Source organism: Eutrigla gurnardus (assembly GCF_963514095.1).
Source record: "Eutrigla gurnardus genome assembly, chromosome: 6".
NCBI classification, from domain to species: Eukaryota; Metazoa; Chordata; class Actinopteri; order Perciformes; family Triglidae; genus Eutrigla; species Eutrigla gurnardus.
The window spans coordinates 4143618-4163383 of record NC_139920.1 but is presented as its reverse complement, the minus strand read 5'-3'; the positions used below and the strand labels follow the sequence as shown (position 1 = coordinate 4163383).

The window sequence follows — 19766 nt, the reverse complement described above, 5'->3', positions numbered from 1 at the left end:
TTCAGTATACCAATTAATTTATTCACGGTATTTTTTCCGTCTCGGATAGTAAGAAAGATTTCCGACGGTTCCTGAAGGCCACAAGTCTGTGCAGCGAACGCAGTGCGCATCGTGATTTGAATGAACGAACCAATCAGCTGCCTCGCCAGACGGAAGCCGCTGGCTTTCCGTCAGTCTGACCCAATCAGCGCGCGGCACCGTTGTTCGCTTGCTTTTTGAATTGAGCTCGAAAAGCAGACGGACACTTCGATGGGACTACTATGAAGTAGTTAGCTGTCATCAAAATACAGCAGAAACACTTCGACATTTTGGATTATTTTCACGCATAAATGGCAACATGCGTTGATACAAGACTCGACGTTTAACGGAGAGATGTTACAGAGTGTTACGGAACGAAGAGGAATTGCTTTGGATTGTTGACTTACTAGCTCGGTAGCTAGCTAAGTTAGCTTATTTAATTGAACTAGTTCGGCAGCTAACGTTAGTTTAGCGCCGCTTGCTCTCTTCTGTTGTTCCTTTATCTAAGGTACCAGCCACCGAAACAGTTGGTAAGTTTGGTTCATTTGAGTTCATATGTTTTTATTGTGGTGGAAAACAAACCTTAACGTTAGCCAACCTCTGCTGACGTCAAGCGAAGGGGATATTTGCTGCCGTTGTTCAAGCAGCCAACGTCAACTGGGCTAGCATTACGATATGTGTTGGATACACCCTTTTCGTTAATAACCACATGGCCTAATTGTGCAAGATACGCTGTCCCTTATATTTAACAAAGCACACGAAGGACAAAAGTAACGTTAATATTTTTGTTATCCACAAAACGTCTAACGTGTTGGTGAGAAATGTCCGTCAATGCTTGTTTTACGTTTTTATCACGGTACGTTTTGTCTTTTGTTTTAGCCGTAACCATTAATATGTGTTGATGTGTTTTTTCTCAGCACTGAAATGTTCTGTATTATACAACTCATCTGTATTTTCATGCCAAGTAACCAACCAAACCAACCTTGCCTTGCCTTACTATTACCAAAGTTATCACATCCACAGACTTCGGACACACACACACACATACACACATATATGTATATATATATATATATATATACATATATGTGTGTATGTGTGTGTGTGTGTGTTTGAAGTCATTCCAAGTTGTGTCTCTTGCCTAGTTTGACAGTTGTCACCCTTCTCCTCCTTTTCTTCCTTGTTACTGTGCGTCCTCTCTCCTGCCTGCCTCACCGTGTCCTTTGTGTCTCTGTTCATTCTGTGTAACTTTTGATAGATTGGACAGTTCGGTGCCTCCGTAAGTTCCTGGCATGGCTGACAGCAGCATACTGACTTTAGGGACGGCTCGGAGTCTGTTGGTGGATACTTCGGTCTATGATTCCAGGATCGCTGAAACCACCAAGGACCATGTATTTCTGGGCATGGCATGTGAAGATGGGGAAGGTCAGTCTCCTTTCTCGAAATATCTCTCTCTCTCTCTGTGTATCTTCAATTACAGCACAGATAATACCCTCTAGTGAGTCAAGATCAGGATTTCCCTACATGTGTGCAAGCCAAAAATGGATCTTAAACAGAAAGACAAAAAGCAGTAATAGATTCAAAAATACAGCGGACAAAACTGGAAGAAACTGGAAAATGTCATTTGAACTACTGAACTATTCTTTGACTTCAACTTTAAATTTGTGCTGAGACCTACAGTGTATTCACTCTGTGTACATGATAAACTGGCAACTAAGCTAAAACTATTCAATTCAATTTTATTTAAATTGTCATATCACAGCAGAAGTTATCTCAGGATACTTTACACATCCAGCAGGACTACAACACACTCATGATTTTCAGAGCCAATACATTTCCGAACAACACCAGGAGCAAGAGCGCGACAGTGGCGAGTCTTTTAGGCAGAAATGTTGAGCAGACCAGGCCTTTGCGTTCCATCTGCGTTTGGTGTTGGTAGTAGTAGTAGTATCAACAGTAGTAGTAGTAGTATTAACAGTAGTAATAGTATCAACAGTAGTAGTAGTAGTATTAACAGTAGTAATAGTATCAACAGCAGTAGTCCATGGTGACAGGCACAGCCACGCCAAGACGATCCCAAACATGTAGCCGTAGACCAAAAAGCAGTTGTTGTGCAGCCACACAGCGGCGCAGACCTAATTATCACTAACAATGTGGTCAGGACATTACTTTGGCCCTACTTTTAGTTTTACGTTACTTTTAGATGCAACGATATCAAGCCGATACTGACGTATGTAGCTGGATTGGGTATTGTGACAAAGGGGCCCATATGTTCAGTTCTGTTTATATTCACATTATTTACTGGGATTTGAATTCCTGTTTAACTTTTGACTCATTTCTGCCTGAATGAAAAGGGTACATTTGAATATTTATTCCTGTTAATGTTGCTGTTTTATTCACAGCAAGTTGGTGGTAGACAATTACATATTCTAATAATACAAGTCATTACATTTGTATCTATGTATTTATTTGCTGCAAGTCGAGCCTGATTGTGTCTTACAGATGAATGAATGACCCCAGTCTTCCACACAGGAAGGCATACAGCATATTAATTAAACTGTTACTGCTCAGTATTCATTACTGGCCCATATCAAACGGCCAGGTACAGGTGTCCGGGTTGAACAAGTTGGATCGGTGCATCCCTAGTTCCGAGTGAAGAGTATCTTTTGCTGCAATTTCCCGTCCCTAGTTCCACTACAGCGAACATATGTCAGCTTCATACGTTGCTCGTATATTAACCCTCCTCTACCCAATTTCTATGCAACCCTTTTCTCTTCCCTCTTAATCATTGATGCATTGTCCTGCTGTAAACCCGGGCTGTCATTCAAAATGAGGAAAAACTTGCATCACCTCCCGGAGACGAGGAGACTACTCCATGAGCTGTCGCTAGCCCAATTCTTCTTTGTGTCTGCCTCATCCCCCCTTTCCACCTTGTTCACGCTGCCTCTGTGTTGCTCTGTGTTCATTTCTCAGATATGCTGCCTAAAGTGGAGACGAGGGTTGTTCTTGTGGGAGCAGCGGGCAGAAATGGAGCGCTGGTCAAAGCACTGCAGGTACATCATTCCTCTATTAATCTTGAAGGACCAGTGGCTTCTATTAAGGTGGCAGGCTTCCACCATCTGAGCTTGTCAACATCACTGCTCACTCTGTTTAAAAGGACCATCCTGATGTTTCTGGGTTAGAACTGTCAATGGATGAGAACTTTTGGCCAGTTTCCCCAGCTATTGACTCGGCGCATCTGAAGCAGCACCAAATGCGACGCCAAAATCCTCCATGGGTGTCAATTTAAGATGTTTTCACCTGACGTTTGCATGTGGGTGATGTCTGCAGTATGTGTCAGTAGGGCTGGGTGATATGGACCAAAAATCATATCTCGTTATTTTTTAGCTGAATGGCGATACGCGATATATATCAATATTTTTTCCTATAAAGACATAACAAAAACAAATCAGTTCCAAATCAAATAAACATGTGCCAAGTGTAACACAGGCACTTTTATTAAACAGGCTGCACAATGTCAACATTTACTTGCTTTTTAAATAACAATATCAATCAATCAATCAATCAATTTATTATTTAAAGTGCAAAATCACCATGGTACATGGTCTCAATACACTTTACAGTAAAAACAAGAACAATAATAGCAGACAATAAAAATAAAAATAAATACAACAATAGTAGAAATAAAACAAGAGTAAAACACCAGAGGAGAGTGATAAAATTAGTTAGTGTTCACCAAAGTATTGGGTAAAAAGGTATGTTTTAAGACGAGACTTAAAAATCGCAGTGGATGTAGCATCTCTGATGTCTTGTGGAAGGCCATTCCATAAGAGAGGAGCACGGTAGGAAAAGGCCCTGCCACCAGCTGACTTTTTACTGATATATGGGATGACCAGGAGGTTTGAACCAAGAGAACGAAGAGGACGTGACGGAGTGTAGGGAGTAAGTAGTTCTGTTAAATACAGTGGTGCAAGTCCATTCAAGGCCTTATAGGTTAAAAGAAGAACCTTAAAATCAGCTCTAGCTTGAATGGGCAGCCAATGTAAGGATGCCAGGACCGGAGTTATGTGGCAAAATTTACCTGATTTCATTAAAAGTCTAGCGGCTGAGTTTTGTACAAGCTGGAGACTCCTGGTAGTGCAGATGGGGAGGCCGGAAAAAAGGACATTACAGTAGTCTAAACGGGAGGACACAAGGGCATGGAGAACCACCTCGGCGCTACGCCGGGATAGAGAAGGGCGGATTTTGGCAATATTCCGCAGGTGAAAGAAAGCTATTTTGGTGATTTCTTTAATGTGGGACTGAAAAGTCAGGGTTGGATCAAAGGTAACACCGAGGTTTCTGATGCGAGTGCTTTCAGAGATGAAACAACCGTCAATATTGAGACCAAGACCCTGGGATAAGTATTTATAATTATTTGGCTTGATTACCATCAGATCAGACTTAGTAGTATTGAGCATGAGAAAGTTGTGGCTCATCCAGATCTTGATTTGATTTACACATGTTTCCAGATTCAGTATTTGAGAGGGGTCATTAGGTTGCAGTGGAATGTATAGTTGTGTATCATCGGCATAGAAATGGAACTGTATACCGTATTCAGCAATTATTCTACCCAGAGGAAGCATGTAAATAGAAAACAGCAAAGGGCCCAGGACAGACCCCTGAGGCACACCAGCTATAACTGTAGAGGATTTGGACAAGGAGTTATTAAAACTGACGCATTGTGTTCTGCCAGATAAGTAGGACTGGAACCATGAGAGCGCCAGCCCATGAACACCAACATAATGTTCCAGTCGGTCCAGAAGCACATCATGATCTACAGTATCGAAGGCCGAACTTAAATCAAGAAGCAAAAGTAAGGAAGCTGATCCAGAGTCAGCAGTAACTAGTAGGTCATTTACTACTCTAGTTAGGGCAGTTTCAGTAGAGTGACAAGAGCGGAAACCAGATTGTAATTTTTCAAAGTGGTTGTTGGCAGAAAGGTGGGCAGTCAGTTGATCAGCAACAACTCTCTCAAGTATTTTGGAGAAAAAGGGGAGAGTGGAGACAGGTCGGTAATTAGCAAGAACCAGAGAATCGCTATTGGGTTTCTTGAGGAGTGGTTTAATGATAGCAGATTTATAGGATAAGGGGACACACCCCTCAGTGAAGGAAGTGTTTAAGATGGTAAGTAAAGGGCCACTGAGACAAGGAAAAAGTTCCTTACAGAGGTCAGAAGGGATGGGATCTAGTAAACATGTTGTAGGCTTAGAGGCAGCAACCATTGAGGCCAAGGCCTCAGCCGAAATAGGTTTAAACTGTGAGAGTGAACTTGTGGACAGGGATGCAGAGCACTGGTCAGTGATGTTACTAGAGGACTGCTGGCCAAAGATATTGCTCCTTATTAGGGAGATTTTATCGGTAAAAAACTCTAAAAAATCATTAGCTGTGATAGCAGGGCTCAGAATAGGTGAAGACTGTGTAAGCCTGGCCACAGTATTAAACAGGATACATATTATAAAATTAAAATGTTCCTTAAACTTCGACCTTCTCCTATCTTGGCCATTTGATGAGTTGTCTGCAGGCTACATTCAGCTCGAAATTGAAAACACAGTTTTTAGAGGCACTTAGAAAAAATCCAATATTTGACAGAGGGTTTAAGGGTGCACACTAGTGTTGCTTTCGTTAACGAAAATTATGACGAAATATCGTCGTGAGGAAAACGAGACGAGACGCAACGAAAATGCCGGTCATGTGACGATAACGATAATTAAATATATAATGCAATATTGTAGACAAATAAATGTGGTTTACAAAATAAAAACTATGCTAAAATGTGTTTTCATTTTCGCTGACCAAAATGAGGCGAGACGAAATGTTGTAACGTTGTTTCGTCTCGTTAAGTCGCGTTATTATATATTATTAAATATTAATAATATTTATTGGCATTATTTTTTGACAGTTATTCTTTATTAAATGTGTATCTGGGTAGTGTTGCTTTCATTAATGAAAATTATGACTCAATATCGTCGTCAACGAACTTTTATCCTTTTATATGAGGAAAACAAGACGAGATGCGAAAATGCTGGTCATGTGACGATAACATTTTTGGTTAGTAAAATAATATGTTGTAAATTCAAATCAGAGCGTCTTCTGTATCTGGAATGGATGTATTCTTGAGTGTATAAGGTAACAATAATATAATAATAAGATAACCTTGTTTGAATTGTGAAATGGGTTTGGCTAAATACAATCTTTGACTAAAACTAGACTAGAATGTCATCAGTTTTCGTCGACTAAAACTAGACTAAAATAGTCATGGACAATTCTGACTGAAATAAGACTAAAATGCTCAGACTTTTAGTCGACTGAAACTTGACTAGACTAAATATAGGATGAACATGACTTAAACTGATAAAAACTAAAATGATAGCTTGAGACAAAGACTAGACTAAAAGTAAAACAGGCCGCCAAAAACAACACTCGTGCTCACAAGGGAGCACGATAGAGCCTAAAGTCCGGATTGTATGACTAGTGTGAGCACTCCAACGGTACTCTTCCTCGGCACGCTTGGAAGAGGTGGATTTGAGTAGGTATGATTCGTGCACGAGCACATGCACGAATACGCAATGTGGACATGAGGTAGGCTTTTATCGATTAGCCGTCCCTCTCTTTTCCTCTCAGTGTTCTACTCGGATGTCCCCCGATTATATTTTAAAAACTCGATATATCGCCCAGCCCTTTGTGTCAGTGTATCCTGCTACTGTCGGGCGAAGCATTCATTTCTGCAATGCATTCACTTACTGTATTGTGACATAAGTAATAGTAACTTAAGTAACTTGTTGTCTTGTATTTTGGGTTCATGAAAGGAGCCCTGTAAAGACTGTTTCATCATGTCAAGAAACCTGAAGCTTAACAGACATTCTGCCCCGAGTTCCAATCGCTGTGATTGGGTGAAGGATGATTTAACATTTTTGTTGATCAGGTTATTGTTGCAGCTGGTTATTAGGCTCCGTGGTGAGAGGTTAACGTCACGTTGCTGCAGTGGTGTCCGGTGAAGTTGTATCGGAAAATTATGAGTATGAACTGAGTAGCCTGTATCGGTGCATCCCTAATATTTGGTTAATTTGGGCAGTTGAAATATTTTATTTTGGTATTTCCTGGCCTGGCAGTTCCACTGAATGCCCTCGGTCTCTGGTTTGTGCGAAGATTCATGAGGCTTTGATTCTCCTAGAGGTCACTACGGGACATTTAATACAGTGATGTCAAGTTTCAAAAAATGTTCTCACTACAATGAAATGGCTGCTATGAGGGCTCATCTCATCACAGAAATGGGATTGGGTTCATTGGATCCACAAGAGTCTCAGCTCCGGTAATACCCACTTCATGCAATTTCAAGACTGTTTAGTACCAGAACTGTAGCTGCTCCATCAACACTTAAAATAAGGTCATCTAGGCATAAATACTGGAGTGACCTTGTTTGGACCATAGACCATCTCTGGACTATGCACATAGTTCTGTAGTTTTGTTAGGTCTCTGTACTAATGTGAGGCTCTACCATAGTCCTTTGGGGGACCCCAGGCTGCTACATTATCTGTGTTTTTTTTCTTCCAAATTAACTACTCTGCCTTAAAGTGCCAGCTTAAGCATATGTTGATGATTATGGGAATATTATGCATCGTAACTATTGTAATCATGAAATTTTCATATAGTCTCATGCCGAGTACTAATGAGTGTCGGAAATCAATTAGCTCGATGCATCAAAACAACTACGAAAGGTGAACTTTTGCTCGTCTTGCATATTACACGACTCTTCAACAAGTGAAGTTGCTGCATCATAAACATGTCGATGGGTATAACGGCGGACTCGTACGAGCAACTACCACCATTTTATCTTTTTCAGATTTACGCTTTGAGCTCGATAAATCCTCCGGCGGCGTGTCGCCCTGGTAACGTGTCTTCACGTAATTTCTGCCTTGGGTGCTCGGAGCGTTTAGATAGCTCGGCGTATCACCTCGTCTCACCTCTGATGCGGCTCTGTGACGACCTCCGTTGCCGTCTCAGAGGTGAAATATTCTGTTACGGAATACGGCGGAATAACGGCAGAATACTCCCACAACGAAAAGTCAGTCTAAAAGGAGCTAATGATATAATGTCTGGGATAGCGATCTCATGGGTCTCAGAGGTTTAGTTAATATAAAATTAATTACTAATCAGAAAAATCATTTGCAATTTAAAATACAGTTCCAATTGAAACATTTAGTTCAAGTTCAAGCTTTATTTGTCATATGCATGTAGACACGCAATCACAATGCAATGAAATGTTGTGGACAACAGAACCAGTCAATTCACTTTACATATTATTAGAAAACAATAGTGTGCAATCCAAGAAAAAGTATAAAAGTGTAGAGAAAAAAAGTAAACATTTACAACAATGCTGCATTAAGTTAAATGTAACCATAAATCAGTGACCATCTTACTTCTTTCAATTCCCACATCACACATAGTAACTGCTTGTGTCTTTTCCCAAAATAATGGATCTAGAAAATGATTACATATGATTGGGTCAACATCTTTTTACGTTGCTGCATTCAGAGAGGCACACCGCTCAGCTAAATTTCTGTGGAGCCTCCAAAAGAAATGGCTTCATCTTTAAAATCCGTAATATTGCCAAGATTAGTGGTGGGACAATATACCGTGATACTCCCTCAGTGTTTCCCCTACCATTGTACAGGCCTGGCGGGGCCGCCAGGCCAAGGAGACCTGCCGCCAGGCCAATAAAAAAAATCAATACGCCAAAAATAAGCCACCTATCAATTCATTCATAAATCAATAATCATTTACAGGGCTCCAGAGTGCGACCATTTTGGTCTCAAATGCGCCCAAAGTTTGTATGAGTGCGACTGAAAAAAATTGTAGGTCGCACTGGTGCACCTAACGCTGCTCAGGTGAAAAAAAAAAAATCATAAGCGCAGCATCTCTTTGTGTTCTCCTGATGGCATCGTGAGAGACGGAGCTCGGGCGGGTCCTTGCCTCTGATTGGCTGTGGTCCTTTTCACTGCTGTAAATTGTGTCAGTTTGAAAAATGCGAGCGAGCTGAGCAGGTACTCCTGAGCGCTTCGACAATGAGTGCTGAGCACTTCGATTTTCTTTGAAAGTGAAGAGAGGCAGAAAGCCTCGCCCCAAGACTAATTAAAAAGCCCAAAAATATGCCTTCAGACAGGACTGGTTGAAGCAATTTCCCTGGCTGATGTAAGATAAAGAAAGGGACTCAATGCACTGCATTTATTGTCGGGAGTGCGGTCAGAATATGGCCGGTAATAGTGCGTTTGTGGAGGAGTCAACAACATTTTGCATCGAGACGTTGAAAAAGCGCAATATGTCCAAAAAGCATACTACATGCCATGATAAGTGTGTTAATAAAGTGGCCCCTCATCCAGCTGCATTTCAGCATCAGGCTGTATCAATCAGCTCCACTGAGGAATTTGAAGTTATTATAAAATTAAACGTTGCATACAATATTGCAAAGGAGGAGTTGTCGTTCACGAAAAAAATGCCGACACACTAAAGAACAAGACAGCTGCGGAGGTTGGAAACGCCACGTACACGTCATTCATGATTGACGGCGTCGGCGTCACAGACGTCTCTACGAAGGAGTGCGTTATTGTCTACTGCTGCATTTTGCGTAAAGGGAGGCCGGTCAACATGTTAATTGGACATGTCCGGTGGAGCATGGACACGCACAGTGTTTGAAGGCCCACATTACAGCATGAGAGATCATGAATAGGAAATTGTATAGTAGCCTATTCCTAATATTATTAAAAATTAATAGCCTAAGTAAAAATATAAGTAGGCTAGGCTAAGATCACATAAACTGTTTTCCATTTGCAATCTATAGGCAAGTGACCTGTATGATCTTTTTATTCTTGAGGATTTTTTTCTGCCACAAAGCAAGAATTTGCTGCGCTTGGGCATCAGTGTGCAGATTGGCTGGAGAAAACGGGTGCTCTGGGAGCTGATGGTGCTGCAGTTAACCTAGGCCATAAGGGGAGCCTCATTATGTAAAAGGAGAGCGATAAAAAGGTGACTTTTTGGCGTTAAAGGCGACACGATGAAAAATGTGGGTGCACCTAAATTTTGTGCTGGTGCACCTAAAAAAAAAAGTTAGGCGCACCAGTGCAACCAATGCAAAAAGTTAGTCTGGAGCCCTGATTTACATTAGGAGCGCCTCCGCGCAGCACAGTAGACTTGCTCCGCAAGACGCGCGGCCGCAACAATCCTCGCCGCGCGCTCCCGCTACGTTCTTCTGTGTCAACACGGAAGCATAATTTGGGCTTATGTGTCCCGCTTCTCGTTTGTCTTGTTGTTGTCGTCAGAGCCCTGCTTCTATTGTGTTACCGCATGTGCATCAAGTACGTTTGGCGTCAAGAGCGCCCTCACGTGGACTGGCGGGGAATTACGGGTTCAAAACGCAATTGATTGCAATGAATTTATTTTAATCGAGTAATTTCTTATCGACAATTAATCGATAATCGATTAATTGTTTGCATCCCTATGACAAACTATCTTAAAAAAATCAAGCAATTTTCTAACATAGTAGAGGTTTATGAAAGTTACGTGGCCGATGTTGTCGATGGACGATGACATATAGTAACACTGGTTTGGTCCTGTTTTGGACACTTCTTACTTCTTCATCTCTCTCTCTCTCTCTCTCTCTCTCTCTCTCTCTCTCTCTCTCTCTCTCTGTCTCTCTCTCTCGTGCGCACACACACACACAGCCACACACCTGCCTGTCTGTGGCGATAAGGCAAGCTACTGCAGGGGTCTGGGTGTAATATTTGCCAGCCTGCAGAGCCTTTACAACCTACAGTACTAAAGTGTAGCTTCTGCATTGCAATGAGTGACTTTTTGTTGACAGCTGCTGGCTGTGGCTGGTGCATTTACATGCCAGCCATTCTCTGCTGCCTGACTATCATATCAACCACATGGAGATTATCAACTCAGTGCACAACTCTACTCATCTTCGAGGGCTTTTCCTGAAGTGCCTGTGTTTACTTAACAAGGTGCAAGAAAAGGCTCTCATCTAGTTTGCTTATAATCTTTGGCAAGGAGATATTCAGATGAAGAGATTGCTTGGTGTAATTACAGATGGGACACAAACTAGTATGACAATGGTAGTCTGACCTGTAGTTGGCATTAGGGATTCTCCGATCAGCATTTTTGAGGGCCGATCCGATCACCGATCACAGAATGGATGGGAGAATAATAATAATTCTCGATGTCCTGTATTTACATTCAAGTCCAATGAATTCCATAAGCTTTGTTGTTATATCCCTCCACCTTTAACTGTCCCTGTTTACGGTGGGCCGAGTGACCGGTGTCTTTGGGATTTGTTTTGCCCGGGCTTGTTTCTCATACTCACCGAATTCTGTTGTGTGGTGCGTTCTCAAATGCCGGATGAGGTTGTATTAAATTGTCGTTGTTGATTACCACCTCTTAATTTCGGCGCCGCATGTCTTGCAAACAGCGAGTTTTACATATTTTTCGGAAACTGTGAAAAAATTCAAGACCGGAGAATTTATGCTGCCAGCCTCATAAAACACAGCGGCAAAGCAGTCGCAGGTAATTTACGTCACGCGCGGAAAACAAAACAGTCTCATATAATTTACGTCAGACGCAGAAAAAAAGTCTTGGGTAAAAAAATATATATAGAAATATGCGATTGGTTTTTCTGATCTGCACTTTGAGGGCCCACCGATCACCCTGTTTAGGGTCCATATCGGTCGATAACGATCGGCGGCCGATCAATCGGAGCAATCCTAGTTGGCATCTATTATCTGGTCAAATGAGGAGTTTCATTTCTGTACCTCAGGAAAAAAACATAATCTTAAAACAGGACCGGTATCTTACATGAGGGGAGACAGTGAGACAGGACCGGTATCTTACATGAGGGGAGACAGTGAGACAGGACCGGTATCTTACATGAGGGGAGACAGTGAGACAGGACCGGTATCTTACGGGAGGGGAGACGGTGAGACAGGACCGGTATCTTACATGAGGGGAGACAGTGAGACAGGACCGGTATCTTACGGGAGGGGAGACAGTGAGACAGGACCGGTATCTTACATGAGGGGAGACAGTGAGACAGGACCGGTATCTTACGGGAGGGGAGACAGTGAGACAGGACCGGTATCTTACATGAGGGGAGATGGTGAGACAGGACCGGTATCTTACGGGAGGGGAGACAGTGAGACAGGACCGGTATCTTACATGAGGGGAGACAGTGAGACAGGACCGGTATCTTACATGAGGGGAGACAGTGAGACAGGACCGGTATCTTACATGAGGGGAGACAGTGAGACAGGACCGGTATCTTACGGGAGGGGAGACAGTGAGACAGGACCGGTATCTTACGGGAGGGGAGACAGTGAGACAGGACCGGTATCTTACGGGAGGGGAGACAGTGAGACAGGACCGGTATCTTACGGGAGGGGAGACAGTGAGACAGGACCGGTATCTTACGGGAGGGGAGACAGTGAGACAGGACCGGTATCTTACGGGAGGGGAGACAGTGAGACAGGACCGGTATCTTACGGGAGGGGAGACAGTGAGACAGGACCGGTATCTTACGGGAGGGGAGACGGTGAGACAGGACCGGTATCTTACGGGAGGGGAGACAGTGAGACAGGACCGGTATCTTACGGGAGGGGAGACAGTGAGACAGGACCGGTATCTTACGGGAGGGGAGACAGTGAGACAGGACCGGTATCTTACGGGAGGGGAGACGGTGAGACAGGACCGGTATCTTACGGGAGGGGAGACAGTGAGACAGGACCGGTATCTTACGGGAGGGGAGACAGTGAGACAGGACCGGTATCTTACGGGAGGGGAGACGGTGAGACAGGACCGGTATCTTACGGGAGGGGAGACAGTGAGACAGGACCGGTATCTTACGGGAGGGGAGACGGTGAGACAGGACCGGTATCTTACGGGAGGGGAGACAGTGAGACAGGACCGGTATCTTACGGGAGGGGAGACAGTGAGACAGGACCGGTATCTTACGGGAGGGGAGACAGTGAGACAGGACCGGTATCTTACGGGAGGGGAGAGGGGTCTCAGACCGTGGTGATTCATCTTTGCTGTGGTGAAAAAAACATGACGCTTCACACAAAAACAGAGCTGCTGAATGTTAGGACCAAGCAACATATTTAGCAGCACTTCACTGATTTTTGATCGCATGTGTGCCCAACATGGACGCACTCTGGAGCCCCGGCTTCCTCAGAAACGCTCCGTGTGATACAATGATGCTGAGCGGGAGCATAATATGCGGGATAGGAGTTTAACGAAGCTAGTTTTTGACCTAATGTTTAGTAATGCAGGACCAGCTTGAGAAACACTAACCTTCATGTTGCAGAAGCTAGAAAACACTTCACAGCAAAGGTCCTTCAATTTCCATTTCTTCTAAAACATTGCTGCTGCCCACCAACTCCAAACACAGAGCAGTGATGCGGACGAGCGAGTGAGTGAGGAGTCAGTGCATTATCTGTCTTTGCTATGAGATCGTCCTTCCAGCTGATTCAGGTTTGCATCAACGTCAAGGATTCAAGGATAATTTCATGTCATTATGCAGCACAGTGAAGTGCAGTTGTAGCCCATTTATTACACAAGAGAAACATGCAAACAAACAAATGGGAGTGTGTTCCTGTTGACCGTTTTTGAATTTCAATCAGCAGGAATTTCAACATTAGCAGAAAAAAAACAATTTCTCTGGGCAGATAACATGGCCCATCTCCACTTTAATCAGGGAAACAGTCCATCTAATGTGACTGTGTTTCAGCACCAGGCATCATTGATTATAAACATGCATTGTTATCTCGTTGGCGTTGTCATCTTTGGAGGCTACAGTGCATCGCTTCATCAGGCTAAAGTAAATTAGAATGAGAATTAGGGATGCAACACAACAGAAAACGCCTGCGTCCTGAAAAATAAATTCAACCACCACAAAGTCAGTGTAAATTATAAACGATACTAAATGTTATTCTTTTACTTTGTTATTGTCATGTGTAGTGGTTATTTGCATAAAAACACACAAATTATTAAGAATTACGGGAATAAACAGGTAATAAAAATAATCATTTTTATTTTATACCGCTGTGGGGAAAAAATCCTTCAAAGAACTGTAGCATTATCAGGGATCTAGTTAGCAATGTAATCATTGACACATTGATGACCAGGCATTAGTCAGACCCGCTGCACTCGGTCCTTGTCCCCGGGAAGCAAAGAGATCTGGCTGGGAGATCCCAAGAGGGATCCTGCCACGAGCGGCTGTTGAATCTCCGGGGCCGACTGTGACAATGTGCATCCTGCAACGTGACTGTGAATGGAATCTCAATGTAGGGCTGAACGATATATCATTATCCTATCCCAGATATGAACATGCATGTCATTAATATCTCATATCTCTCTGTTCTGCAGTCGGTGAGAATTTAAGAAAATACATGTCTAATTATTGCAACATAATGGTTATCTTGCACATTTTATCACACCAACTACGTTTCTGATGAAGACATTCGTTGATGCTGCCGTGTGCGAAGAGCGGCCTCTCAAAAAAGCTTTGGCTGAACACAGACAGCAAGAGAACTTGTCTGTTGACTTCACATTCATTATTCAGGCTTTTGGTTGTGTAGTAAGAAAATGTTAGGTTTGTGAACAACACTGTATTTCTTTGTGTGCCTGTGATTCAATACAAACTTTGGTCTGGGCTCCTTGTGAGTCATTGTGTTTGTCCCAAATGTGGCCTCGCCTTTAAACTATTGCTGCCCTGGGAGTTATTGTCCCTCCCTGCAAGGCCGAGTGAGAACAGGGTTCAGTTTAGTTTTCTTCTTCAAACTGTAGTGTCCTTTTATTTATGACAATATGATGGTCCTGGTTTCACCCTTCACTGTGACCTTGTTCATGAATACACTATTTTGTAACATTCTCTCCAGTATTTTTTAACTATTTTAATCTCAGCAATTTGGATTCACATAAAAGTAGGACCTTATTTAGACGAAATTGAAAACCTTCATTATAACTGGCCTTGGTGAACAAAATGCTTTGTTTGGTCTCTAAGGAATGATGTTTTCTGAATGGCATTGGGCTCAATCAGAGCTAGGCTATGCTAACACCGTAGCTTCTCCGTAAACACTATAAATAACATTGTCTGGGCTTGTTGTTTGTATCGCAGACGGTCTCTGGTTTGTGCTCATAGTTTGGTTGGGTCTCTATGTGACACGTAAGATACTATCGTGGAGCTCTGGGAGACCACTATGAACGTGGTTGTGTGCAGCGCTACTGTGTGAAGTTACGCGTCAACTGGCAATGTTGCAAATTAAAATCTAATCTCATACCCACACACACAGAGACACACAAGCACACATGCTTTTTTGGCATGTGAGCAGATGGAGACATTGAGGGTCAGGACTGGATCTCAGTGCAGAACCAAGAAAACCTTTTAAGAAAACAAGAGTGTACCTGATCAGGCAGCTGAAACGTGCAGCATATAATACTGCCAAGTTGTCGTGGTTATGTTGAAGTGTCGGTTATCAGTGAGTGCTTGTGTCCTCTCCAGTAAACACCATAGTTTTCTGTCTTTCAGTAGCGCCGTGTGAAGGTGATTTGGAGGCGTGGCGGCAGACTAAGTGCTGCAGGAATGACTTCCTTCCCAGGTCTCCTGAGCCCTGTCACTTCTGAAGGCTTCCTACTTACCGTAGATGACCAAATAATCGCCCGCGTGCAAATACGCGCCTGTGCTCTAATAGCCGCCGGGGGTCCGACCTCATTTGGCATAATAAACGCCGGTTCAATTAAACGCCCGGGCGATTAAGTGTTTACCATAGTCTTGCACAGAAAACAAAAGTTTTTTTTTAACAGCACTTCACCGGCTCTCACCTCTTCTGTCAGTCAGCCCCTCCTCTCGCGCTCTCTCTCTCTCTCGCATGCAGGCGCGCGCACACACACACACACACACAGACACACAAACACAGGCGCGCTAGACTGAGGGATATAGGGATATAGATAAATGCGCTAATGTACAGTGTTGAAATTACCGCGATCGACCCCCCCTTCCGTTATCATTCATAACACTGCTCTGATCAGCTCCCTGTGTCGCGGTAACACAGACAAACTGTCTTTGTATTTATTGTCTGATGTCAATAAAGATGCGTCGGGGGGAAAAAGTAGTTTTGTTCCAGTGGTGCTATGGTGAGCTCCTTGTTCTTTGCATGATGGTCTGGTGCTGCTCATTGCAAAAATAAATTGTAGCCTGTTGCAAATACGCGCCTGGTTCTTATAAACGCCTGGGCTCCAAGTCGATTTAGCATATTAAACGCCCGGGCTACTAAATGGTCATCTACGGTAAATCATCTATTTCTCCCTGCCAATCTGCAGCGCCGCCACATCCAAAGACATCTGCCGACAGCTCCATCAGAGTTCCCCCGATTGCTTGCCTGACCGCCCGCCGCCATCGCTCATGCAACCCACAGAAACGAAGCCCCCCCCCACCACCACCATTTTTTCATGTCCCCTTTCCTTTCTGTCCCCGTGTTTTCCTGCCTCCTTCCATCCCGAGGGCTTTGAAGTTTTCTATTAATTTTTTAGAGACATTTCTTCTCCTCCCAGCCTGCCCCCTGTGACGCCTGATATTTGTTTGAAGTCACTCTTTTGACTTTGCAAGGACACGGACCCCGCCCCATCTCTTTCTCTCCCTCCTCTCTTTTGTCCTCATGTGGGGTTTATTTGTATGAATTTGTCTCCAGCTTTCACATTCTCTCTCAACCTTCTGTCCTTCCCCTCCTTTTTTTTTTCTTCTGCTCACCGCCTTCAAATGCCAGTGTTTGACATCCGCTTCCTGCTGGTTGGGTTTTACAGGCCATCAGAGTAATGGAGGTACCGGTGGTAAAGATAAGAGGAGGCGAGGCGGGTGCCGAGGAGAAAATGCTGATAAAATCTATAGTCAATATGGTACAGTACAGTGTCTGCCTCTCTGTGTGACTGTCTGACACTTTGACGGGAACTGGGGGGGGAAGTGCTGCATGAGTCTTAATTCACACTGGGTACTCACTCAATCATTGTGCATGGCCAACTCACTGATGGGGGATTGATTTGTGAGTGAATATTTAAATATATGTGATGCAATACTTAATATCTGGATCGCTCTCTAACAGATTTGCACTCAAATATCAAAGTAAGTTTCCATGCTAAAATTAAAGTAATTGAAAACACTTTGTATTCAGCGTCATGGCGTTTGGAAATGGTCAGCTTGACGGCTGTCAAAGCTGCAAGCAGGCCAACGGAAATCTGTTGGCACACAAAAGAATTGATTAGACGGTCCTTGGACTGTAATTAAAAACAATGAAAACAAAACTTTGATTTTTGAGTGTCCCTTTGAAATGGTTCAGCATTTTGTGAAACATGTAAAGCAGCTTTTCTTCTGGGAGTGAGATGAGACGATTGATATCAGTCCGCTAAAGTGGTGGGTTGCCAGATATTACAGAGCTTTAGAGGGCTGCTTGCATGCCTGAAACAAAAACATCTGTTTGTGTGCAGATCACAAGGCTGCATTCTTTCTAATGGCCATCAGGAGGCGACTCCTCTCTGATTGTAAAGACGTCTATGGCATAATGACCCTTCTTCTCTCTTGATTTATTACCTCAGTAAACATAGTTTATAGTCTCAATCTCTAGTTTCAAGTCTATGTTCACTTCTTACATACAGTCTATGGTTTCTCCTGCTACAGGTCTTCAGCTGGACATTAGTTAGTGTTCATCTGCTCATCTCACCTTTAAGGAAGAAAGCAAATAAATCACATTCACACGGGTGTCTAAAGGAATGTCGATCTTAACAATGTTATAGTCTGTGTGTGTGTGTGTGTGTGTGTGTCTACTTTTGTCCTGTGTCATTAGTTTTATGTTTTTTGAGTGATTTCAGCCCTCGGGCTCTGCCGGCTCCGGCCCCACGCAGCGAGACAGTTTCCTCTCCGTTACTGATTCAAACACTTCTCTTCTGATTCAGATTTACTCATCTGTCTTCTGAGAGTGAAAAATAGATAGTTTCCATGCAGCACTGGGCATTGTTTCTGTGTGGAGCACAGGGAGAGGACGATGGTGTCTACTGTGTGCTGAAGAGTTAATCATCATGTAGCATTGTTTTCTATACGTATCATTCCTGATGGATTGAAGAGGTCTGCAGTGGTATTAAGAGCTGACCTTGGTACATTGACAGGAAGAAAATGTTTCACAAAATAATTAAATGAAAACCTTTTATTGAAATCCTTTTAAAAACTTTCTGGCACCAAACTTTCTCATTTGAATCAGTCATGTTTTGATTGCCCTTTCCTGTGATGCAGTGTACTTACTGGCTCACATTTCAGCCAGGAACTCAGCGGCCATTATAACAATGCAAATATTTGGTCACAAAATAGTTTCAAAGGCCATGGAAGTGTGGTGATTACATATTTTTCTTATTAATAATTCATAAAAATGAATAAATTAACATCCAAAGGCCTCACTAACAAGAGTAACAAACCTTCATCACACTGGTAATTTGCTGATTCCTTCTGTACTTCTAAACGTTCCACTTGGTTTCCCAGTCCGCCATGGACTGCTTCATTACTCTTGTCTTGTGATTCTTCCTATTCAGGACATCAACACCCCGTGCATAATCACAGACAACATCCAGGAGTTCGGGGATGGGGACAACACTGATTTCGAAACAGTCTTTGTCCTCACAGACTTTGATTCTCACGACTACAACTACCTCTACAAACGTGACAACCGCATCGTTGGGCCTCCTGTGGTGCTCTACTGTGCTGCCAAGGAGGAAGTAAGTCATTCTTTTTAATCTCTAGGGCATAAAATGTGTTACAGACAGGCGGCAACATCCGGTTCTGGAATGTGAAGCCAAACCTGAAGTGCCTTAAACTTGCATTCACTCTGCTGGCCACCAGGGGGTGACTCCTCTTGTTGAAAAGTCTGAATGTATAAGAGTCTTTGAGAAAATGACCCTACTTCTCACTTAATGTATTATTTAGGTAAACATGAGGTTATGGTCTCAATCTCTAGTTTCAAGTATTCAATACAGCATGATCCACCTGTCGCTCCGCCACAGTCCAAATATGGTCATTCACCATTCACTGGTTTTCAAAATTCCCAGATGGTAAAACTCAAGGCTCAAGCCTTAAAGCTGTAGTTCAAAATGTAATGACTTCGTCCACTTCTTATAAGAAGTAATTTAAAGGTATAATATTAAATCACATTGTTGCTTGCTGTTTGTAAACGCAGCATTCAAAATCGGCCCATCCTCTCTGGCACGGCGAGAAAGCGAGAATGAGCGAGCTGGAGAGTGAATGAAGAGGGACCAGCGTAAATGAGAAGAAAGCCGTGAATCAGAATAATATACCGTTATATTCAGATTGTCTCAAGGTGGTTATGCTCTAAAGTAAAAATAAAACGCATCCATGCCCAGTGCACACTTCATCCTGCTGTTTCTGCCAGTCTATACATTGTTTATCTTAAATACTAATAATAATAAATGCTACATATCCCAATCATGGTCTAAAACATGGCTTACATTTACATTTAGGTCATTTAGCAGACGCTTTTGTCCAAAGCGACTTACAATAAGTACATTTGTCAAAAGAAGGAAACAAGGAAACCACAACGAATCATTGCCGATAAAGTAAGAGCTAAAAGTAGAACAAGTGTTAGGTCCTCATCTGAGTAAAGTAGTAT

General features: G+C 43.0%; 1 protein-coding gene across 4 annotated transcripts in view; it reads left to right on the top strand.

The window, feature by feature from the left end:
* The first annotated feature begins 240 nt into the window (after positions 1-240).
* The window catches only part of ect2 (epithelial cell transforming 2), a 62301-nt gene continuing 42775 nt past the window's right edge, over positions 241-19766 (top strand). For 2 of the 4 annotated variants that reach the window (XM_084011829.1, XM_084011831.1), the window contains exons 1-5: positions 241-548; positions 1277-1443; positions 2992-3071; positions 16906-16998; positions 18676-18858. In XM_084011829.1, coding sequence (XP_083867955.1) covers positions 1311-1443; positions 2992-3071; positions 16906-16998; positions 18676-18858 — 489 coding nt within the window. In that variant the 5' untranslated portion in view covers positions 241-548; positions 1277-1310. The remainder of the gene's footprint in view (positions 549-1276; positions 1444-2991; positions 3072-16905; positions 16999-18675; positions 18859-19766) is intronic. The other 2 variants (XM_084011830.1, XM_084011832.1) reach the window with 1 other exon arrangement.